This window comes from Mauremys reevesii, linkage group 2 (assembly GCF_016161935.1).
Source record: "Mauremys reevesii isolate NIE-2019 linkage group 2, ASM1616193v1, whole genome shotgun sequence".
NCBI classification, from domain to species: domain Eukaryota; kingdom Metazoa; phylum Chordata; order Testudines; family Geoemydidae; genus Mauremys; species Mauremys reevesii.
The window spans coordinates 39,980,669-40,005,565 of NC_052624.1; the positions used below are offsets into that span (position 1 = coordinate 39,980,669).

The 24,897-nt window shown below is 42.1% G+C and overlaps 1 protein-coding gene across 2 annotated transcripts in view; it reads right to left on the reverse strand.

The window, feature by feature from the left end:
- LOC120397231 (macrophage mannose receptor 1-like) overlaps window positions 1-24,897 on the reverse strand; it is a 99,847-nt gene that overhangs the window by 25,770 nt on the left and 49,180 nt on the right. For both annotated transcript variants that reach the window (XM_039522929.1, XM_039522930.1), the window contains 8 exons: window positions 22,592-22,679; window positions 21,068-21,212; window positions 18,979-19,020; window positions 18,733-18,896; window positions 17,483-17,550; window positions 14,275-14,375; window positions 10,079-10,221; window positions 494-608 (listed from right to left, as the gene is read on the reverse strand). In XM_039522929.1, the coding sequence (XP_039378863.1) occupies window positions 494-608; window positions 10,079-10,221; window positions 14,275-14,375; window positions 17,483-17,550; window positions 18,733-18,896; window positions 18,979-19,020; window positions 21,068-21,212; window positions 22,592-22,679 (866 nt within the window). The remainder of the gene's footprint in view (window positions 1-493; window positions 609-10,078; window positions 10,222-14,274; window positions 14,376-17,482; window positions 17,551-18,732; window positions 18,897-18,978; window positions 19,021-21,067; window positions 21,213-22,591; window positions 22,680-24,897) is intronic.

A 24,897-nucleotide genomic window follows, 5' to 3' on the forward strand; every position in this document is an offset into this window, starting at 1 on the left:
TTTAGTTCACTTCAGCTATAAAGATGCTTTGCTGTTAGAAGCTTCACATTGTCCCAATGTTACTTTTCTGACACAATGGATTGGGAAGCTAGTAACAGGACAGTCATTATAAAGTAAAAGAGTCAGAAGGGGTGGGAGGTTTTGAGGAAAACTCTCAACAGATTAAATTTACAGGTGACAATCTTTAAAAGTTGACAGATAAATAACAATAATTGAGTATAACAAATCTCAAACACAGTAATTAAATCAGTCTCCCAATGGTGCCTTGGTCCTATCAGCTTTTTGTTACTACTAAAAAGTATATAGCGGCACTCATATCTACAGTATATGCTTTCAAATATACATTTGTCTCATGTAACTAAAATTTTTCTTAATTCTATATGTAATCAGTAACAGACAAAAATAGTAAAATATATTACTGCTGCTGAAGAGTTACACTTTAAGCTTGCATTTACAATTCTTTACATTAATTGAATGGTATCTGGTACAGTACCTTGCACTTGTTCATTTGGGATGGTAACTAGATTTCCTCCCAAATTCACACAAGCTGTTCGTGCAGCATGCCACGACAGTCGCTCATCTTTATTTGAGCCAAACATTTTGTAACACTGAAATAAGAATAAATCATGTAAATATTTTACTTGCAGCAATATTCCCCGCAGATAGGAAACCATTTTTTTTTAATTAACATGACTGCCATGTTCAAGTAGGAAGGTGAAAGCTTTGCATCACCATAGGAATGTTAAACTGTGTTCTACAAAATGTTTGTGAGAAAGCCCCATTTAGAATGAGGTTTTCGGGGTGATGCAGTTGATTATAAAGTGAAAAGTAAAACTATAGATGCCAAAAAAGTGTGTTCTTAAAGAAAATATGTTTACCAGATTTGATTTGAAATCAGCTTAAAACAACAAGCAGAAGCTGGCTGCTTTTACAGGCCAGCTGCCTATATTTGGTGAGCTACGGAATGATTGAAACCAGTTTGTGTATGTCTTTAGCCGTACAAAGCATAGGTTGAATCAAAAAGCAAAGCAGTGAGTTTTGTGATAAAATGCAAATAAATACATTTTTAAAGAAATGTCTGGTAGTCTATGAGGCTGAAATTTGCACAAAAAGAGCTGGTAGTACATTGTGGAACAGAAAAATATCTCTGTGTTGACCAGAAACATTCTTTTTTCAAGTAATAACGTCAACAGAGCTGTTACTTCAGCCTTCTTGGAACTTGGGGACAGAGCTAGACCTGTCAGTCATGGCCAGCAGGGGAATAGTCTGTTTCTTGAAGTTCCATCCAACTGATCCAACTTCCAGGGTCAGGATAATTCCATTTTGCATTACTATTCATAGATTCATAGACTCTAGGACTGGAAGGGACCTCGAGAAGTCATCAAGTCCACTCCCCTGCCCTCACGGCAGGACCAAATACTGTCTAGACCATCCCTGATAGACATTTATCTAACCTCCTCTTAAATATCTCCAGAGATGGAGATTCCACAACCTCCCTAGGCAGTTTATTCCAATGTTTACTGATTGTGTTAAGTATACTTGGAAGAAAAAGCACAGCTTCTGCTATTGTGGAACATGGAGGTAATTTTCCCTAAAGAAGCAAACCTGAATCTTTGTTGGTGAGTTTCCAACTCTGTCTCTGTGACGGACTGGATCTGTGAATTTTATTATTTGCAAGATGGACATTTTCAAGTAAACATACATAAGTTTTCCTATTCTTCATCATAGTAAGTTCCACAGATCTGTTACAATGGAATTTTCACACCAGTTTGCGTCCAACATGGGAAGCAGGATCATCCTTCACTTTGGAAATTAATGTTATGGAAGTTGTGAAGACTACTTGCGTGAATTAAAAGTATGATTCTGGGTCTCATCAGAGAAAGCTCCCAACTTCATATATTCATCTAATTAGAGATAGTAATTATCAGGTCATTTACTTAATGGATAGGAAGTATATTGACACCTGCCACATGGGTTTGAATGCAGTAGTGCTTTTAGGACCAGAATAGGAGATTCTTCCTATCGGGTTTATGAAATCTTTATTAGAGAGATTTGACGTTGCAGTCGTTAGGAGGATACAGCTGTGGCAACACTACTAATGACTTTGCTTTCGCAAGTTCCTGATGCTGGTGGCGTTCATTCACGATTCTGAACACTAAGGGCCAGATTCTGATTTCAGATACACTAGTGTAAATCCAAAGAAACACCAGCGAGACTGGATTTACACCTCTGCGATTGATATCAGAATCTGGTCCTGAAATTCCAGTTCTGTCTCTGCTGAATGTCCTAACATTGACACAGAAAACTGGGTTAGCATAACATGTGTAAAGCTGCACTGGTTCAGTGTGGAGAGGTAATATATTGCCACCTTAGCAAAGAACAAACAAAAACAAACAAAAAATCCAGTATATTAAAAGTCATACACAACATCAAAGAATCCTGTGGCACCTTATAGACTAACAGACGTTTTGCAGCATGAGCTTTCGTGGGTTAATACCCACTTCTTCGGATGCAAGCAGTGGAAATTTCCAGGGGCAGGTGGATATATAAGCAAGCAAGAAGCAAGCTAGAGATAATGAGGTTAGATCAATCAGGGAGGATGAGGCCCTGTTCCAGCAGCTGAGGTGTGAAAACCAAGGGAGGAGAAACTGGTTCTGTAATTGGCAAGCCACTCACAGTCTTTGTTTAGGCCTGAGCTGATGGTGTTAAATTTGCAGATGAACTGGAGCTCAGCAGTTTCTCTTTGAAGTCTGGTCCTAAAGTTTTTTTGCTGTAGGATGGCCACCTTAAAATCTGCTATTGTGTGGCCAGGGAGGTTGAAGTGTTCTCCTACAGGTTTTTGTATATTGCCATTCCTAATGTCTGATTTGTGTTCATTTATCCTTTTCCTTAGAGACTGTCCAGTTTGACCGATGTACATAGCAGAGGGGCATTGCTGGCATATGATGGCATATATTACATTGGTGGACGTGCAGGTGAATGAACCGGTGATGGTGTGGCTGATCTGGTTAGGTCCTGTAGATATGTGGGCAGAGTTGGCATCGAGGTTTGTTGCATGGGTTGGTTCCTGAGCTAGAGTTACTATGGTGCGGTGTTTAGTTGCTGGTGAGAATATGCTTCAGGTTGGCAGGTTGTCTGTGGGCGAGGACTGGCCTGCCACCCAAGGCCTGTGAAAGTGTGGGATCATTGTCCAGGATGGGTTGTAGATCCCTGATGATGCGTTGGAGGGGTTTGAGCTGGGGACTGTATGTGATGGCCAGTGGAGTCCTGTTGGTTTCTTTCTTGCGTTTGTCTTGCAGTAGGCGGCTTCTGGGTACACATCTGGCTCTGTTGATCTGTTTCCTTATTTCCTCGTGTGGGTACTGTAGTCTTGAGAATGCTTGGTGGAGATTTTCTAGGTGTTGGTCTCTGTCTGCGGGGTAGAGTATTCACCCACGAAAGCTCATGCTGCAAAATGTCTGTTAGTCTATAAGGTGCCACAGGATTCTTTGTTGCTTCTACAGAACCAGACTAACACGGCTACCCCTCTGATACTATACACAACATCTGCATTCATAGTCTCTTGCAGAATGAATTAAACCCCTAGAGGAATGGGAGCAGAGATTCTGAAGAAAAAGGACAGTTACCTGTTTTGTAACTGGCATTCTTCGAGATGTGTTGCTCACGTCTATTCCACAGTAGGTGTGCGTGCTTGCCACATGCACCGGTGCCAGAAGTTTTTCCCTTAGCAGTATCCGTATTGGGAGAGCACCGCGGCGACCCCTGGAGTGGCACCTGTATATCGCGCTATAAGGGGAGCCTCAGGTTACTTCTTGCCGGACAACTCCGACAGAGGGGAAGGAGGGCGGGGTATGGAATAGACATGAGCAACACATCTCGAAGAACGCCAGTTACGGAACAGGTAACTATCCTTTCTTCTTCGAGTGATTGCTCATGTGTATTCGACAGTAGGTGATTCCAAGCAGTATCTGCTGGAGGTGGGTAGGAGTTCACGATAGCTCGGGATGAAGTACCGCCCTGCCGAACCTGGCATCATCCTTAGACTGGGAGATGATCACGTAATGCGAACTAAATGTGTGAACTGAGGCCCAAGTGGCCGCCCTACAAATGTCTTGGAGAGGGACATGGGCTACATAGGCCGCTGATGAGGCTTGAGCCCTCGTAGAGTGCGCCCTAACGATCAGTGGCAGGGGCACCCCTGCCTGATCATAGCACGTGAATATGCACGAAGTGATCCAGCGGGAAAGCCACTGGGGGGAGATAAGTTGCCCCTTCACCAGCTCAGCCAAGGCAATAAAAAGTTATGAGGATTTCCGGAACGGCTTGGTCAGATCCAGATAAAAGGCCAGTGCCCTACACACATTGAGCTGTGGAGGCGGCATTCCTCATTCGAGGAATGGGGCTTAAGACAGAGCATGGGAAGAAAGATGCTCTGTTCCATATGGAAGGCGGAGATCACCTTCGGGAAGAATGTCGAGTGTGGGCAGAGCTGGACTTTATCCCTGTGGAAGACAGTATAGGGAGGTTCCTGGGTTAAGGCCCTAAGTTCTCAGACACGTCGGGCCGACCTGATCGCTACAAGGAAGGCCACCTTCCATGAGAGGTGAGACCAGGAACACATGGCCAGGGGTTCAAAGGGAGGTCCCGTGAGTCGGGACAAGACCTGGTTTAGGTCCCATTGTGGCACCGGGGGTCTAGCGTACAGGAACAAACGGCTGAGGTCCTTCAGGAAATGGGAGGTCATCAAGTGGAAGAAGACCAAATGTTCTTGCACCGGCGGGTGGAAGGCTGATATGGTCACCAGGTGCACCCTGACCAAGGCAGGTGCTAGTACTTGGGCCCTAAGGGATAGGAGGTAGTCCAGTATAAGCTGGAGAGGTGCGGCAGAAGGGGAGACCCCCTGCTCACTCGCCCACCTGGCGAACCTGGACCACTTCGCCATGTACGACCGACATATGGATGGCTTCCTACTTTCCAGGAGGACTCGCCTTACCTGCTTTGAACACCTGCTCTCCTCCTCGTTTAGCCACAGAGCAGCTATACTGTCAGGTGAAGCGCGGCCATATTGGGATGGAGGAGGCGGCCCTCGTGCTGGGAGAGGGGGTCCGGGCGGAGCGGCAGGGCCCTCGGGGGAGCATGGGGGAAGGTGTAGAGGAGTTGGCCCAACCACCGTAGGAGGAATGCATCGGAGATCGTGCCCTTCCCCACCCCTCCTCTGGAGTAGAACCAGGGGCAACACTGGTTCTGGCAGGTTGCAAACAAGTCGATATGGGGAACTACCCACTCTCGGAAGAGCCGGTGAGCAACCTCTGTGTGGAGTGACCACTCGTACTGGGGGGAGAAGACCCTGCTGAGGCGGTCTGCTTGCATATTGCAGATGCCTGGGAGGTGTGCCGCCCGCAGGAGATATTGTGGACTATACAGAACTCCCAAAGCTTCAGAGCTTCCCAGCAGAGGGCTAGGGAGCACGTCCCGCCTTGCCTGTTGATGTAGTACATGGCAACGGTGTTGTCCGTGAGGACCCTGACCACCCTGCCACAGAGGTGCATGTAGAAAGCCACGCATGCCGACTGCACTGCCCTGAGCTCTTTGACATTTATGTGAAGGGACAGGTCCGGGGTCGACCACATTCCCTGGGTCTGCACATTCCCTGTGTGGGCTCCCCAGCTGAGGTCTGAAGTGTTGGACACCAGGTCTATGGATGGGCTGGCATCCTGAAAAGGAACTCCTTGCATCATATTGCTCGGGCAAGACCACCATTGAAGAGAAGCCAGTATTGGGGATGGAATCGTGAGCACCTTGTCTAGGCCATCCCGAGCTTGAGAGAATTGGCAGGCTAGCCAGATCTGGAGGGGCCTCATTCGGAGTCTGGCATGGCGGACCACGTAAGTACACACCACCATATGCCCCAGAATTCGAAGGCACGCCCTCACTGTGGTCACCAGGAAAGCCTTGACTGAGGCGATAAGATCCCTTAGGGTCTTGAACCTGTCCAAGGGGAGAGAGGCTGTGGCCCTCGAGGAGTCCAGCAGGGCCCTAATGAACTCTATGCACTGAATGGGAACTAATGTTGATTTGGTCTTGTTCACCACTAGGCCGAGACTGGCGCATGTCGATAGGAGCAGCTCCACGTGGATCTTTACTTTGAAGTGGGACTCCCCCTTGAGGAGCCAGTCGTCCAGGTAAGGAAAGATCTGTATGCCCTCCCGCCTGAGATAGGCCGCTACCACAGCCATACATTTTGTAAAGACGCTGGATGCCGTGGATAGGCCAAAAGGGAGGACCGCAAACTGGTTTTGGTCTATCCCCACTCAAAAGCGAAAGAAGCGCCTGTGCCCCTCAAATATATGGATGTGAAAATACGTGTTCTGAAGGTCCAGGGCAGTGTACCAGTCCCCTGGGTCCAGGGAGGGGATAATAGAGGCCAGGAACACCATGCGGAACTTGGAACAGACTAGAAACCAGTTTAGGTCCCACAGGTCCAGGATGGGCCTGAGGCCTCCTTTGGCCTTCGGGATCAGGAAGTACCGGGAGTAGAACCCTTTGCCCTGGAATTCTACGGGTACCCTTTCCACCGCCCCCAGGTGCAGTAGCCAGTCCACCTCCTGCCCCAGGAGGTGGACATGCTCCGGGTCCCCTAGGGCCAACAAGGAGGGTGGGTGATTTGGCGCGGGCGAGGTGAACTGCAACATGTAACCCTTGGAAATGGTACTGAGGACCCACTGATCCGATGTTATGCGGGACCATGCCATGTGGAAGGCAGACAATCTGTTGCAGAACAAAAACTTTATTAAACGGGAGGTATCCCTGGCAACAGACCAGGTGCCCCCCTGCAAATAGTCAAAACCGCCTCTTTCCCTATCTCTTGCCCTTGGAGGGCCTGGGCTGTGGGGCAGAGCGGGACTGCTGCTGAGAGCAGCGTTTCTCGTCTCTGGGTCTTTTTTATGGGGGCTTGTATCTGTTCCTTGCAGGTTGAGCCGCCGGAAGCAATTTGGCCTTGTCCTTAGCTAGAGAGACAGAGGCCAAAGGTCTGCAAGGTAGTGCGGGAATCTTTCATCCCATCCAGCCTGACGGCTGTCTGTCCGCAAAGAGCATCTTCCCATCGAACGGGAGGTCCTGCATCAGGGATTGGGCCTCCGTTGACAGTCCCGACAACAGGAGCCATGACGCCCTGCGCATGGAAATTGCGGAAACCATCGAGTGGGCCACAGTGTCAGCTGCATCCAACGCCACTTGCAGGGCCGCTTTAGCTGCTGCTGCCCCCTCTTCCACCAGCGTCTTGAAGTCCTTCCTATCCCAATTTGGAAGGAGGGGCTCGAGCTTAGGCAGAGACTCCCAAAGGTTAAAGTCATATCTGCTCAGTAAGGCCTGGTGGTTGGCTACCCTAAGCTGGAAACTTGCAAAGGAATAAAGCTTTCTCCCAAAGGAGTCCAGCCATCTGGCATCCTTATTTTTGGGGGTGGGCGTGGGCTGGCCCTGTCGCTCCCTGTGGTTTACTGATTCCACCACGAGCAAGTTGGGTGACGGGTGTGAATAGAGGCATTCATGGTCCTTGGCCAGCATGAAGTATTTCCTCTCCGTCTTCTTGGAGATAGGGACCAAGGAGGCAGGGGTTCGCCACAGGGTGTTGGAGATGTTGGCAATACCCTGGTGCAGGGGCAGGGCCATGTGGTCTGGTGCCCAGGGAGACAGAACGTTGAAGAGGGAATCGGACAGACCCTCCATCTCCTCGGCCTGCAGCTGGAGGCTGGATGACACCCGCTTTAGCAGTTCTTGGTGTGCCTTGAAGTCCTCCTGTGGGACTGATGGCGGAGGCACTGATATGGTGTCGTCTCGTGCCGGGAAGAGGGCCCGCACAGAGCCGAGATCCTCGGTCGGTGCCAGGGCATCGAGCCCCAGATCAGAGTCCGGGCGCGGGTCCGCCGACTCGTGACCCGCCGACTTGTCCCGTAGGCGGCCGGACGAGGCCGATGGAGCCTGAGACGCTCCAGTGACCAAATGAGCCCCTGTCCTGGCTGGCATCAGTGGCTATGGTGCCCACTGGCACCACTGTCCCTGCCATGGGGCCCCTTACCATTTACCCGGCTGAGAGCCCGATGGCACTATCTGTCCCAGCTGAACAGCGTGAACCGAGGATGGGTGGCCAGATGCCAAGGTCGCCGACGAACGCGCGGTGCCCTGGGAGTGGTAGGAATAGTGCCTGTGATGCTGTCTCCCTCAGGACCTGGACCTCTACATCGAGGAATGGTACTCGCCTGAAGAACTACTTCGTACCCGTGACGGTGACACAAGGACTGGCAGCCCGGTGCCGAGGCACCCCAAGGGGAGTCTCGAGCACGACGACTAGCTGATTGGGACCTGGAACGGGAACAATGGCATCTATCCCATCAAGAGCAGCTGCGGTACCTACACCGCACAGGGGAGCGTTCCCGTTGCCTCTCTCGGTGCCAACACTTGCTGGCAGGAGGCATCGAGGGTCCCCGTGACTCCCATCCTGACGGCGACTTGGATGGTCTGGCCAGCATCAAGGGTGGGCAGGAACTACAAGATGAGTAGCCACTGTGTGCCAAGCGGTGCAAGGAGCGATCCTCGGAGTGGGAACTGCGGCTGGCTGGAGAAGTCTGATGGGCACCCAATGGAGGCTTGCCATGAGACCTGGGGCCCATGTCCAGCTGCGTGCTTGTGACTGGCAGGCTCATAACGTCCTTCGCAGCCTGCATCACCTCCGGCGTCAACGGCATCCGTACCAGTGGGGACGCCCGGGCCAACGGTGCCGGGCTGCTCCGCTCCACATGAGTCGGAGGTCTTGAGCCCGGGGTGGGACCGAGGGCTGCCCAACACGTGACCAGCCTCCCCCTTTTCCTTGTCACAGCACTGCTGTGAGGCAGGGCCCTTCCATTGCTTTTTGGAGGGAGAGTGGCACTGACTGGTAGAAGGGGCCTCGCTACGCACCGATGACGTGGCGGCCGGTGCTGAGTCCACCCGGCATGCTGGTGTTGGGGCCAGCGCCGACTCCATCAGGAGAGCTCGAAGTCTAATGTCTCTCTCCTTCCTAGTCCTTGGCTTGAACGACCTGCAGATCTTACAATGGTCGCTGATGTGAGTCTCACCCAGGCAGCGGAGACACTCAGCATCCGGGTCACTCCTAGGCATAGAACAGTGACAGGAGTCACACGACTTGAATCCTGGGGCACAGGACATTTCCCGAGCCCACTCTAACAACTGAAGAAACGATCCACGAATGGTACCACTAAGGTCGAGAAGAAAAGGCTGCAGCAGAGCTGGAGCACAAAGTTCCAACTACCTTCACTGGTGGCAAGAAGGAACCGAGGGTGGGGAGAGCCCGTGGCTCCCCTTGTAGTACGATATACAGATGCCACTCCAGTGGTTGCCGCGGTGCTCCCCAGTACGGATACTGCTAAGGAAAAAACTTCAGACACCGATGCATGTGGTGGTAAGCACGCACACCTACTGTGGAATACACATAAGCAATCACTCGAAGAATAAGTTATTTGTTGAACAAAATGATCTACTGTTCAGAACAGTTTCTCTAATGCACGGTGAGAGGGCTTTTTCATATGCTCTGCTCAGGGCTGATGCTGCAACTCACTTTCAGTTATCTAATAAATCTCCAAAAAAAGCATCAATCAGAAAAAAGTGGAAATTCAATTAAATATACACATTAAAATCTACCAGGATCATTCCTGTGTGAAAGGTATGTAAGACTTAAAGCAACTTACAGTGCTTATATCCCATGATTTATTTCCTAACTGATTTAAATATAGTTTTATTAATTACCAGAATAGCTCAACCACCCAATAACTGAAAAAAATCAGACCCCGTTTTTCATGAAATGGTGCATAATTTTTGTAAAGCAAGTTGCTTGCATGCAATTTCATCACAAATGAATATGCCAAGCATGCCATAATCCCCTTTGCATGCAAAAATAATGTATGCAGACCTAAGTCCTCTCTTTGTGAAAATCTGTTCCTCTTCCTCCAATATTGTATCATAATAAATATAAAAATGCAGAATTCCTCTGTCTAAAATACAACACATTGTGGATATGTTACTGTACCTTATTTTGAAACAAAAGCCAAGTTTCCGGACATCCTCCTGGGGGTGAAGGTGTTGTAGGAGAAAGTGTCGCATTAATGGAACTGTTGTGCCTTTCACATATAAAAGGATTTGGATAACCACAGTTTATATCATTCCATAATCCTGAATATGAGATAAATAACTGGGTGAGACTCACATTTGTCATGAATACCCATCCCATGAGAGACAAAGTAGGTGGGGTAATATCTTTTATTGGACCAACTTCTGTTGGTGAGAGAGAGAAGCTTTTGAGCCACACAGGGCTCTTCTTCAGGTCTGGAAAGGTACTCTCAGAGTTACAGCTAACTGCAAGATGGATCTGATTGTTTAATGTAAGTTTCTAGCACATATTCTAAGGGACCATTCAAAGTATGGAAGTTGGTCTGATAAAATATATTACCTCACCCACCTTGTCTCTCTAATATCCTGAGACTGAAATGGCTACAGCTACATGGCATATATCCCACCCCATGTCTGTTGCATGAAAAATAATTTCAATATAGTTACATTAATTACAGTGCTGTTATTTGAAGGATATTAACAGTAAGAATCAGTGCCTCAAAGTTTGTGTAGTATTTTACACCTGTGCCAAATTAGTGCACACTGCCACTAATGTGATCTGGTGGCATTTAACACCCATTTTGCCCATGTGTAAGTGATTATACAAGACTAAGGAAGCTTTTGGGAAAGGAGGAGCCTATGAAGGATAAGCTCCACCTAAGCCAAAATGGAACCAGATGTTGGCATGCAAAATTAAAAAGTTTGTCTTTTTTTATAGTATGGACTGGGGGAAAGCCAACAGGTGCAGAGGAGCACATAGTTTGAATAGACACAGACATTGGGAGGATTTATTAAAGGGAATACACGATATCTCAATAAAGAGGCTAGGACAGAAGTTGATAAAATACTTAGGAACTGAAAAGAAACAATCAGATGAAAAAGAGTCCCATTCAATTACATCAGATGAAGTCAGACAACTAAATACTGACAAATATTATAAGTGCTTGTATACAAATGTTAGAAGTCTAAACAATAAGATGAGTGAACTTGAGTGCCTGATATTAAATGAGGACATTGATATAATATGCATCACAGAAACTTGGTGGAATGAGGATAATTAAGAGGACATAGTAATAGCAGGGTACAAAATATATAGCAATAATGAGAAGGTCACTGTGGGGGAGAGTGGCAGTATATGTGAAAGAAAGCATAAGGTCAAATATAGTGAAAATCTTAAATGAATCAAACTGTACTATAGAATCTCTATTGATGGAAATTCCATGCTTAAATGGTAACTGTATAGCAGTAGGAATATACTGCTGACCAATATGGTGATGATGATAGTGATTGTGAAATGCTCAGGAGGATTAAAGAGGCTATAAAAACCCAGAAAACCCAATAATAATGGGGGATTTCAACTATCCCCATATTGCCTGGGTTTATGTCACCTCAGGAAGGGATGCAGAGGTAAAATTGCTACACACCTTTAATGACTGCTTCTTGGAGCAACTAGTCCTGGAACCCACAAGAGGAAAGGCAATTCTTGATTTAGTCCTAAGTGGAGCACAGGGTCTTGTCTAAGAGGTGAATATAGCTGGACCTCTCGGTAATAGTGACCATAATGTAATTAAATTTAACATCCTTGTAGGGGCGAAAATACCAAAGAAACCCACCATAGACGCATTTAACTTGAAAAAGGCAAACTATACAAAAATGAGGACACTTGCTAAATGGAAATTAATAGAAACAGTCAAGGATGAAATGCCTGCAAGTTGCATGTAAACTATTTAAAAACACTATAATAGAGAGGCTAATTAAATGTACATCCCAAATAAAACAAAAAAATAAAACAGCACGAGAACAACACAAATGCCACCACAGCTAAACAGCAGAGTAAGAGAGGCGGTTAGAGGCAAAAAGGCTCCTTTAAAAATTGGAAGTCAGATCCTACAGAGGAAAATAGAAAGGAGCATAAACTCTGTCAAGTCAAGTGTAAATGTATAATTAGGGAGGTCAAAAAAAATCTGAAGAGCAACTAGCAAAAGACACAATAACTAACAGCAATTTTTTAAAAAAATTGATCAGAAGCAGGAAGTCTGCCAATAGTGGGAACAATAGATGATTGAGGTGCTAAAGGAGCACTTAAGTTAAGGCCATTACAGCGAATTCTTGAGGTGTCAGTTGAGGAAGTATTGGAACGCATTGGTAAATGGGGGTGGAGAGGGATAGCTCAGTGGTTTGAGCATTGGCCTGCTAAACCAAGAGTTGTGAGTTCAATCCTTGAGGGGGCCACTTAGGGATCTAGGGGCAAAAATCAGTACTTGATTCTGCTAGTGAAGGCAGGGGGCTGGACTCAATGACCTTTCAAGGTCCCTTCCAGTTCTAGGAGATAAAATAATAATTGGAGATATACCTACTTATTTATTAAGTCATCAGGATCAGATGGTTATATACACCTATTGGAACTCTTGAATGAGTACCAGGCAAATTGGTTGAAATTGTAGTAAAGAACTATTAGACACACAGATAAACAAGATATGTTGGAAAAGAGTGAACATGGCTTTGTAAAGGGAAATCATGCCTCACCAATATATTAGAATTCTCTTAAGGTATCAGTAAGCATGTGGACCAGGATGATCCACTTCATATAGCATAACTGGACTTTCAGAAAGCTTTTGACAAGTCCGACACCTAAGACTCCTAAGCAAAGTAAGCGGTCTTTCAATAAGAGGGAAGGTTCTCTCATGGATTAGTAACTGGCAAAAAGATAAGAAACAAAAGGTAGGAATAAATGGTCAGTTTTCACAATGGGAACAGGTAAATAGTGGATTCCCCCAATGATCTGCAATGGGATTTGTGCTGTTCAATATATTCATAAATGATCTGGAAAAAGGGGTGAGCAGTGATATAGCAAAGTCTGCAGGTAACACAAAATTATTCACAATAATTAAGTCCAAAGCAGACTGTGAAGAGTTACAAAGGAATCTCACAAAACTGGGTGAGTGGGTAACAAAATGACAAATGAAATTCTACGTTGATAAGTGAAAAATAATGCACATTGGAAAAAATAATCCCAGCTACACATACAAGATGGTGGGGTCTAAATTAGTTGTTACTACTCAAGAAAGAGATCTTGGATAGTTCTCTGAAAACATCTACTCAATGTGCAGTGACAGTCAAAAAAGCTAACAATGTTAGGAAGCATTAGGAAAGGGATGGATAGCTAGACAGACGCTAAAACAGAAAATATCATAATGCCAGCATATAAGTCCAGGAATATGCCCATGTGTGCAATTCTGGTCACCAAATCTCAAAAAGATATATTAGAATTATCAAAGGTACAGAGAAGAGCTACAAAAATAATTAGGGGTATGAAACAGTTTCTATATGAGGAGAGATTAAAAAGACTGGGACTGTTCATCTTAGAAAAGAGATGATGAAGGAGGGATATGATAGAGGTCTATAAAGTCATGAATGGTGTGGAGACAGTGAATATGGAAGCATTATTTACCCCTTTACATAACACAAGAACCAAGGGTCAACCACTGAGATTAACAGCCAGCAGGTTTAAAAAAACGCAATGCACAATCAGCCAAAGGATGTTATAAAAGCCAAAACTATATAACTGGGTTCAAAAAGTACATTCATGGAGGACAGGTCCATCAATGGCTTTTAGCCAAGATGGTGAGAGATGCAGTTTCATGCTCTGAAGGGTATCCCTAAACCGTTGTTGCCAGAAGCTGGGACTGTATGACATGGAATGGATCATTTGATAATTGCCCTTTTCTGTTCATTCCTTCTGAAGCACCTGCAGAGGTCACTATCAGAAGACAGACCACTGGTCTGACCCAGCATGGACTGTCTTATGTTCCTAAGATGAAAGGCAATGGAAAGGTTTGAAGAATTTGTTATTTATGCCATCCACATTAATTTCTTAGTAGCACAGTAGCTCAGTTAATAATAATAAATTATTATCATCATCATTATATATTTATATATCAACCATGCCCAGTGGCTGCTGTTAGGTCCCATTGTGCTGGATACAATACAAACACGTATAAAGAGAGTTATTTTTTGTAATACCTCTAAAAAGAAAAAGAAATAAACCACAGAAGGAAAAATTAAAGACTTACACAAAAAACCAAAAATTAAATCCAGAAATGTCATATTGCTCACCTAAGTTTTTATACATGACTACACAGTTTTCATCGTTGTTTGCAAAGTTGGGTTCATGTGCTGCCCATGCTAAGAAATTCACAGGGGTTCCATCCATCCAGCTTAAAAATCAGACAAAACAGAACCTATTTATGCATAAATGTATTTGCTTCCATGTTACAAAAATCATTTTGCAAAATGTTGAAGTCTATCAACCATTTAGTTTAGAGTGCTTTACTTGTCCAACTTCCATTAACATTAAAAGTTATGAGATTGCTTAAGACTTAACTGAGAAGAGAAAATATGTTTCATATATTTTTACTTTGATTATCCCTGTGTTTATTCTGTATCTATAGATATACTAACTTTCTTTTTAAATAGCTGGCTATATTTACCAATACACTCCAGCTGCTTTGGCACAGGTCTGGTGATGCAAAGCAGCCATAAACATGGCTTAGCTACATTGCTGGAGCAGCAAAAGACAGTCCAAGTGTGTTGGCGGATATGGTTCATATTCTAGCTCTATGTCTATTTTCTTTTGATTTTTATTTTTCTGTAAACAACTGATTGATTTCAAATTATATAATGAATAATACAGAAAAAACAAGACTGAAGATGTGATAAGATGCATATAGTGATTTCTATGAAAAAGTCAACAGTTACCATCATAGGAAACCTGAGATATGTTAATTATTTCCTATTTTAAATTCAGGAAAAGACTGCAATATTTCAGGCACCATGGTGTGGTAACTGCTGGCCAGAAAGGAATATTATACATGGTGACCCCTGCAAGGAAGGAAGATATGGTAGTAAGTACTTATATATAACTATGAACTTTGTTGAAAAGTAATGAGTGAGAAACAAACCTACTGTTTCTACAAAAGCACAGACCTTGAGTTACAGCTGAGTTCGCCCCGATTTGCGACTATTAATACTCCTTTGTACCTCTCAATCCTGGGACCCAGGACAATTCTGAATGTAGCCAAAGGGCCACTATGGAAGCTAGGGATTAGCATTCTTCTTCCTCTTATTCACTCCCAGTGGAGCATAAGGCGTCAACCGTTCTCCTCCATTCATTTCGTTCTTGAGCGAGGCAGCAAATTTCATCCCACTTCATTCCCATGCCTTTCATTTCCTCTTCAATGGTCCTTCGCCACGTCCCCAATGGTCTACCTCTCCTCCTTCTTCCTTGTGGTGTCCATCATAGGGCAATATGAGGGTGTCTATCAGCACCCATTCTCAACACATGCCCCAACCATCTCCATCTTCGTTGTTTGGCTTCATCCACTATGTTGTTAATGCCCGTTAATCGGCTCACTTCAACATTGGTGATACACTGCGGCCAGTGTATGTTAAGAATTTGCCTAAGACACCTTCCTTCAAAACCCTGAAGCCGACTTTCTATCTTATTGTTTTTCCTGATTTCAAGCTCTCAGATGGACCTCCAAGAGAAGACTGATAGAGTAGGTAGAGCAGCAAGGTGCGTGGGACTTAATATCCACGCCGGTAAGAGCAAAACAATGAAAGTAAAAACAGCCAGCTCGATGAAGACAGTAGTATGTCTACGAAGACGTAGAATTGGAGGAGGTGAACGATTTTAAATATCTTGGTAGTTACATATCGGCTGATGGTAATATTCAGAAGGAGATATCTACCAGAATCGGTCTTGCAGCAACTGCATTCTATAGACTTCAGAACATTTGGAGGTTGGCCATCTTGCAAATGAAAACCAAGGTAGAGATCTACAGGTCGAACGTCCGCTCTGTGTTGCTTTATGCTTTAACAGGACTCCATCCTAACAAACTCTTTCTCGTCTGTTTGTCGACAAGGATGCCCACCCCTTCATGGTGATATCCATCTGTGCATCCTGAATAAAAAATTGTCTCACCAGAGTCCAGTGTTAACATACCAGTGTCCGTCCACCTCATCTCACTGATCCCAAGGATGTTAATACCATATTTTCTCATTTCCTTTGTTACTAATGCTGTTCTCCCTGTTTCATACATTGTTCGAACATTCCATACCACTATCTTTATTTGTTTTTTGGGTTTAACCAGACACTCCATCGAAACAGGGACTTCCTTTCGGCTTTGATCCCTGTTTGTCATATTTGGCATCTCTGGCTGGCTACCCACGATTTTGTGAATTTCTGGAGATTTGATTGACGTTTCTGTGGCACTTGTTTTATTATTGTTTTGATTAGCATGGCACAGCAGAATCCAGACACTCCCATTTCCCCCAATCCAGGCTTTATCTCTAGCATCACTTTTTCTATTCCTTCTGAGTAAACACTATTTTTTTTAAATCATTTTTTTCTTTTGAGTTAACTGGAGATGTGTCTAAACTGAAATTGGATTGATCCAGTTCTATCGGTAGTCAAATTAAATTAAAAAAAAGAGATTTATGCCTGGTAGAACTTCAAAACTCCAATTTAAATCTTTTGAGATGCACTACTAATCTTAAAACAAATGGCAAAGTACTTTTCAAAATCCACCAGAACTACTGAACTTTAAAAAAAAGGGTTTCAGAGTGGTACTGTGTTAGTTTGTATCAGCAAAAACAATGAGGAGTCCTTGTGGCACCTAAGAGACTAACAAATCTACGGTGCCATTAGGACTCCTCATTGTTGTTGTTGTTGTTTAAAGGTTAATGTTCTAATACTCTTAAGGAATTAATGGATTTGTAAGGGTTTAAGAGCCTGAGCCAACTCCCTCTGGAGTCAATGGAAAAATACTATTGACTTCAATGGAAGCTGGTCTTCTATGACGGCAGAATTTGGTCCTTTATCAATATATAAACATTCTTTTAAATTCCTCAGTGTGGTTTTACTTTGTAAGATTCAGACCAATGGCGTAACTGAGTGCACAATTCAACTCAATCCCCTCCCCACTATAGAAAATGTAAAGTAGCTATTATAGTGATTGATCATATAGAAATGCTATAATAAATAAGAAATGCGGGATTTTTCTAAAAATGTTGAACTAAATATGCTTGTGAACTGAGATCTTTATGCCAATATTTAGTCCAGAATAAATTTTTACAACCCTCAGTAATGGAAACACTAAGGGTGACATCGTTGTCTCACTGAAGTCAATGGCAAAACAGTCTCAGTGACTTTGACCGGGCCACAATTTCACCCTAAAGTTCTCTGTAATCACAGCTTTGTCCAATACAAGACCAGTTTCACTACAGTTCATCTGACTAGCGTTGATGTTGCTTGTTTACTTACCTAACCTGTTTATCCAAACTCAGTTCTAAACCAATGAAATATGCATCATCTTTGCCATTTTTCAAGATCTAAAACAAAAACATAAATCTTTAACACTTCCTCTTTATATATCAAAAATATTTTAGTGTAACTGCCTGGAGAGTGAGTTACAGGTCCCCCTCTGCACTGATTCACAGAGGATATAAGTTTTTTCATCCCACAGCAATAGAGTTTTGACTCTTTAGCTTAAGTTGTAACAGCTCATGCTTTTTGCTCTGGAGGTACCCAGTTCAATCCCCAATATATTGGCCAAGACAGTGGCCATCACATGAGTACTTATTTCAGTTTCTCTTCAAAGTTGTTGGATTTAACACCTAGAGAAATTTCTAGTGACGGACATTCTCTCACCTATGATTTGGATTAAATCCAAGATAGATCCTTTCACTATTGCTCTTTAGTCAGTTGAGCAAAATTGTTATTTAATGAAAGACTGCGTTATATGCACGTCTGATTTTATAAAATGGAGACCAACTCATAGGCTACAGGAGAATTTACCCCAAGTTTCCTAATCAATCAGGGTAAACAAGCTCTTCCCTGGGTCTCAATTTATGCCCCAAATTCTCACTTCCCTCTCAAGATTTTGCCAGTCATACAATGCTGAGAGATAAGGGACAGACCTGTTGATTGGCAATTCCATTTTTATTCTTCTCTCTCTGGCAATTCCACTTTTATTCTCTCTCTCTCTCACACACACACACACACACGCTGAAATCAACAAGACCGTGAGCTGTTGATTTTATCTGGAGTATTGCATTTAAGGCCTCCAGCTCTGCAGGATATTTTGAAGTTGTCAAGCAACCTAGCAGCGCAGTAATTTCAGGCCAGATCCTGCCCATCTTATCGGTGAAAACTTCCACTTTATTCAGCTCTTTTGAGACTGACAAGTGAAGCAGTGGCTAACTCTGGCAATTGTTATTTTGCAAAGCAATTTGGTTCTTGTTAAAAATCTGATTTATAGCCATAAATTGATTCAAAATAAAGTTTAAGATCAACTGGCAATTGCTAACACAGTCCCTGTCTTGACTACTTTGCCAACTAAAGGCCTAATTCGCCACTGCATTATTGCAGTTTTATGACAATGTAACTACATTGTTTCACGAGCATAAAACTGGAACAACATAGTAGTGAATCAGGCTCTAAAGTGAAATATTCTGTGACCATGTTCACTGTACTAGATTACTAATTGCTGAAGCAAGACCTGGTTTGCTCACATATCTCCATAGCATCTTTCTTTCACTGTCACCCTCAATGACAACAAGATCTCCAAAATTCTTCTTGCAAAACTCCCGGGCTTTTTCCATGGGAACACTTTCTGTGCTGAAATAATACTGCTTGTCTTCTTGTATAATCCATCCATCATCTGTGAGTTTATATTCTGTAAGGCAAATAATGAGGCTATATTTATTGCCCTTCTCATTATAATTATTAAAATACATTACTAAAAAAAAAAAACTCACTGGGACTAGGAGGCTCCGTTGGTTCAGGATTTACTTTTGCTCCTGTAAAATAAAATAAAACCACATGTAATACATCTCATAGCCATGTAGCACAACCTCCCCCGCTCCCGCCCGTACTCAAGTTTATATGGTAAAATTCAAAGAAAACATCTCTGCCCCAAAGCTCTAGATTCCAGTCATTCTTTACATATACACAATACACTGCAAGTTACCTTTAAATGTGTGTCAGAATTGAATTAGAACTGTTTTCAGATGCACGGGGCACAGCAGATGCTTGTCCTGCTCTGCAAAAGCTTCTATGCCTCTTTTTTGTATTGATTTTGTATACAAACTAGTATGTGCAGTGGAAGATAAGAGGCAGACTAGGCACAATCCATTAACAGGTGTTACTAGATTTAATATTTTTCAGATAAATTTTTTTCATTGAAAAATGGCCTTTTCTCTCAGACAATTTTTGTTAAAAAAACTGATAACTCTTTTTAATACATTTTTTTAATAAAAAAACCATGATGACATTTTTCATTTACTGAAACTGGGTTTTTAGAAAATGAAAGATGTTAACCATTTAGATAAGGTTTTTGATAAAACTTTCATTTGAAAAATGTTGTGACAATATGCTTTACAACGGGTCCATTTCAAATCCTGTAAAATGAAAACAAATTTGATTTTTGTTGTGAATTTTTTCAGTTCATGTATAGTACCAGCTGAAAAAAAGAACTATCACAATATATTGCAGTGGAATTTAACACTTTCCTGATAATTTCTCAGTAGCATAAAAGGCAGGCCACAGGTACTCTCTGAGCCTTGTTAGTCATATCATGGATTTTCCTGGTAGCTGGCACTAGAGAAAATGACTTTCCACAACACTTGATGTCTCTCTGTCTATGTCATCTCTTTTTAGTCATTGTCCTTGCTGAGTAAATAGAATCTCAAAAGTGTTAACCTTTTAGTGAAATTTCCTAATGAATTTCCCAGAAATTTCTTTACCCATCATAAACGGATCTTTCTGGTCTAACTTTTTGCTCTCATTCATCTGAAATGTGACCTTCACTCTATGCTCTCCCTAAATAAAAAAAAAAGACTGTGATGAGGCAATTGCTGGAGTAGTAACTGAAATACTTAAAATTTGCTATGTATGCTGCTTCTAGAACTTGAAGTTTCCTTGATTTGGAGCTTTTGGGGCTTGATGCCACAAAAAAACAGAATTCCTTAATAAAGGTGTCCTCATGCCAGCCATCCAAAATTTGAGTTCAACACATTCAGGACACATTTGTTAAAGTCATCCTAATTCTGAGTATGTTTACCTGTTACCATAACTTTAAAGCTACTGACCTGGTTTTCTTCAAACTTCATTTGTTTTGAAGATTTCTGAGACCTAAAAATCAAACCATGTTTGAAGGAAATTGGCTCAGTAGCTGAAATAGAAAAATTCTACTGCAAATGCAGAAAAATCCTACTGCTTATGCACAGTGGCTTTAAAACTATGGAATTGATTTTCTTCAGTTTGGCTTGAAGAATCTCGGATCTCAAAATAGAGATGTGCAAAATAAGCACAATTTACAATATCTAGCTTCAGTTATCTGGCCAAAAAAAAGTCTAATTAGAACATGCAAAGGAGAACCAATTTTTCACATTTTAAAAACTCAAAGAAAAAAAAGATTAAATTGATCTGAGAAAAAAAAACCTTTCCAATAAACTTAAAACAAACCTCAGAAAATATTAATCCAAAAGGAATTTGTTGGAGGAAAGCATGAACAAATGAAAAGGGAAAATATGAATTCAGTTTGAAATTCAATCTTAAAGCTATCTGTGCCTGTCAGAATAAAATGAATGAAATTCAAGAATTACAGTGCCTTCCTTAGGGCATGTAACAGAATAAGGCAGATCATGGACATAATACCAGGACACCCCTTAGATAGTCTATATATTTAAATTTAATGAAGACAGATGACTTAATACCCTCACACTGTTCTTATTTCACTTCTTGCATGTGACATTCTTAAGTCAAACTATTTTTTTTAAATTAGACAAAAAATTCATTTCTTCTGTTTTGTTTATTGTTCTTATTTAAAGGTAGACGTCATTGTACCTTTCTTTATTTCACAAATCCAGTCATATACATAGTCACAGTGCCTGTCATTCCATAACATGCTGGAATCTCCACTGAGTTCTACACAAAGTTCCATTCCTTGATAATTATTGGGTTCTCCATAGGCCCAGTTTGTATATATCATCTAAAGTGGAAATATAATTGTATTACTATTTTCTTCATAGAAAGAGATAGTAACTGTTCTGCAGCAGGAAAACCACAAAGACCCAAGTTGGATTTCCAGAGTCAAGCTGGAAAATAAAGCTGGTCAGACAAATGGAATTTCTATTCTGTGGGAAATTCTGAACATTTCAAAATGTGTTCAGATTCTGAATTGGGATGAAAAGTTAAAATGTCTAAATTTCTTGCAGAATGGACATTTCCTCTCCCCCCCCCTCAAATTTTTTTTTTCAGAAACATCAAAACATTTTGAGAACATCAACATATTTTGTTTTGATAAGGTAAAATGTTTTGGTTTTATGATGTTGAAATATGATAATACATTAAATAAAATATAACAATATGAATATTTAATACAAGTCAAAACAAAATGAACTGAAACAAACTCGAAACAAAACATTTTACCTTATTGAAACAAAACAAAAGTCTAAACGATTCTTTTTAGAAAGACAAGGTGGGTAAGGTTATATCTTTCATTGGCCCAACTTCTGTTGGTGAGAGAGAGAAGCTTTAGAGCTTGCTCAGGGCTCTTCTTCAGATCCTTTTCAAACATTTTTTCCAGCTAAAATTGCATTGAAATCAAAATATAACCCATAAAATATTTAAATGTCAACAAACTCACATTTTCAAAATGAAAAATGTTCTGTTGGATTTCTTTTTTTTTTTTTAAACCAGTTCTACTGGACTGGAAAATACACACACAATGCCAAATTCACTACAGTTGCTTCAGTTTTACACCTTGGCTTCAACAGAGTTACACTGGCATACAAGTAGTATGACCTATCGAGTGCGGAGCTCTGCAGGATCAGGTTCTAAATTAGCTCCGGAAAAGGGTAAATTGACAAGACCTAAGCTATTTTCTGTTACGTTTTATTCATTTTAATTTTTACAAAACATAAGGGCAAAGGGGCAGCAATCCATGGCTTTAGGTGTTACAGATAGTATTTTAAACTACCATTATTATATTTTACAACTACACCAATTTCACCAAGCCTTTATCACCGCAAATGGACAGGCAAAAAATAGACATTAAAAAAAAATCTCCTTTCTGTAGGCAAGTCAGAGCAATTTCTCTTTTGTGACTATACCTTTGTGTACATAAACAACCCTTATGCTCATATTAGTCACTTTTACTCTTCACTTTTTATTTTAAACATATTTTACAATAAAAAATAGTGTGTTGTACACAATCTGGCTACAGGATAGCTATTTATCAGCCTTGCACATGGCAGCTTAACAGGGGTTCAGGAATATGATTAGGAATAAACTTATTTTTTAAAAAAAGCATGAGGATTACAGAATCAGAAAGAAAAATAACAATTGTGGAAAAACTAAATCACTCACTGGAGACCCATCACTCCATGCAAATCCATCATCAGGATTCAAATAATATAAACCTATCCAGAATTTCTGATTATAGTATCCATTTTCCCTAAAACACAAGATATACAGACAGATTAAAGAAAAACAAGAGAAACATTTTTATATGAAATAAGTTTCAAAAATCTAAATCACACCAAGAAGTTTCATAAACTTTCTGTAAAAATACTCCTAAAATCTGTTGGAAAGAGCAGAACAAAGAGTTAAGAACAAAAGGGAGCGGGGCTGGCTAGTAGGTATTTGGGCAAATTAACAAAGGTATTTAGGCATTTAATGATGCACATAGGTGCCTAGTGGGATTTTCAAAAGTGTCTAAATGAGTTAGACTTTCAATAAAAGTTAGGCATCTAACCTGCTTAGCTGCTGTTGAAAATCTTATTAGGTGTGTACCTGCACCTTTAAGCAGCTAAATACCTTTTAAAAATTGGCCTCATTGTCTGAGATTTACCTAGTCAAACTGTTAATGTTGTCAACTTCCCCGCTGGGGTGTTTTGACTGGTTGTTTTTCTGTTGTTCTGGCCTCTCTTCCCTCCCCCTCCCCACCCCAAGTTGGGGAGGGGCCGAATCAATAAAGTACTTTAACCTTATTGACTGGAGCACCCGTCTGCTGGTCAAAGGTCCTGAATGGATGGAGCCAACCCATCCATTCAGGACTTTTGACAGTCACACAATGAATCAGATCAAGACTACCATAAAATCCACATATCCCAGTCATGGACTCGGCCCACTAGCTCACAGCTGCCCACACTCTGTTGTTTGTTTTTTTTTTAATGAAGTTGGGGACGGGGTGAGGCACCGAAAACAACATCTCTCCCCTTAAGCACAGGAGTACACACATATAATATACTTGTATTCCCATATACCAGAAGATATGCAGTTTGTATATCAGTATTTATAATGTAAATATATTGTTGGGGTTTTATTGCTATTTATTAATTTCAAATGAATCAAATTGCATACAAACTGTCCTGCCCAATAAGGCCAACAACAGACCAGAAGCAGAAAAGGGGAACTTTTTATTTTAATCAGGTAAAAACGCAGGGTTTTTTGCATGTAAAATTATTGAAAACCTCAAAATTGTTTATTGCTGGATATATTATTCATAGATTCATAGACTCTAGGACTGGAAGGGACCTCGAGAGTCAGAGTCCAGTCCCCTGCCCTCATGGCAGGACCAAATACTGTCTAGACCATCCCTGATAGACATTTATCTAACCTACTCTTAAATATCTCCAGAGATGGAGATTCCAAAACCTCCCTAGGCAGTTTATTCCAATGTTTAACCACCCTGACAGTTAGGAACTTTTTTCTAATGTCCAACCTAAACCTCCCTTGCTGCAGTTTAAGCCCATTGCTTCTTGTTCTATCTTTAGAGGCTAAGATGAACAAGTTTTCTCCCTCCTCCTGATGACACCCTTTTAGATCTGAAAACTGCTATCATGTCCCCTCTCAGTCTTCTCTTTTCCAAACTAAACAAACCCAATTCTTTCAGCCTTCCTTCATAGGTCATGTTCTCTAGGCCTTTAATCATCCTTGTTGCTCTTCTCTGGACCCTCTCCAATTTCTCCACATCTTTCTTGAAATGCAGTGCCCAGAACTGGACACAATACTCCAGTTGAGGCCTAACCAGCGCAGAGTAGAGCGGAAGAATGACTTCTCATGTCTTGCTCACAGCACACCTGTTAATGCATCCCAGAATCACGTTTGCTTTTTTTGCCACAGCATCACACTGTTGACTCATATTTAGCTTGTGGTCCACTATAACCCCTAGATCCCTTTCCGCAGTACTCCTTCCTAGACAGTCTCTTCCCATTCTGTATGTGTGAAACTGATTGTTCCTTTCTAAGTGGAGCACTTTGCATTTGTCTTTATTAAACTTCATCCTATTTACCTCAGACCATTTCTCCAATTTGTCCAGATCATTTTGAATTATGACCCTATCCTCCAAAGCAGTTGCAATCACTCCCAGTTTGGTATCATCTGCAAACTTAATAAGCGTACTTTCTATGCCAATATCTAAGTCGTTGATGAAGATATTGAACAGAGCCAGTCCCAAAACAGACCCCTGTGGAATCCTACTTATTATACATTTCCAGCAGGATTGGGAATTATGCATAATGATCATTAATGAAAGTAATGATGGTAAAATAGTGTCCTAATAATGGAAAGTTAAAATGGTCTCTAAAATTGCTTCTGGAAGTTGCACACACAACTTCCACGTGCAGTAAAGTAGAAGACTGAGTAACTATCCTATCTGCATCCACAAAGTG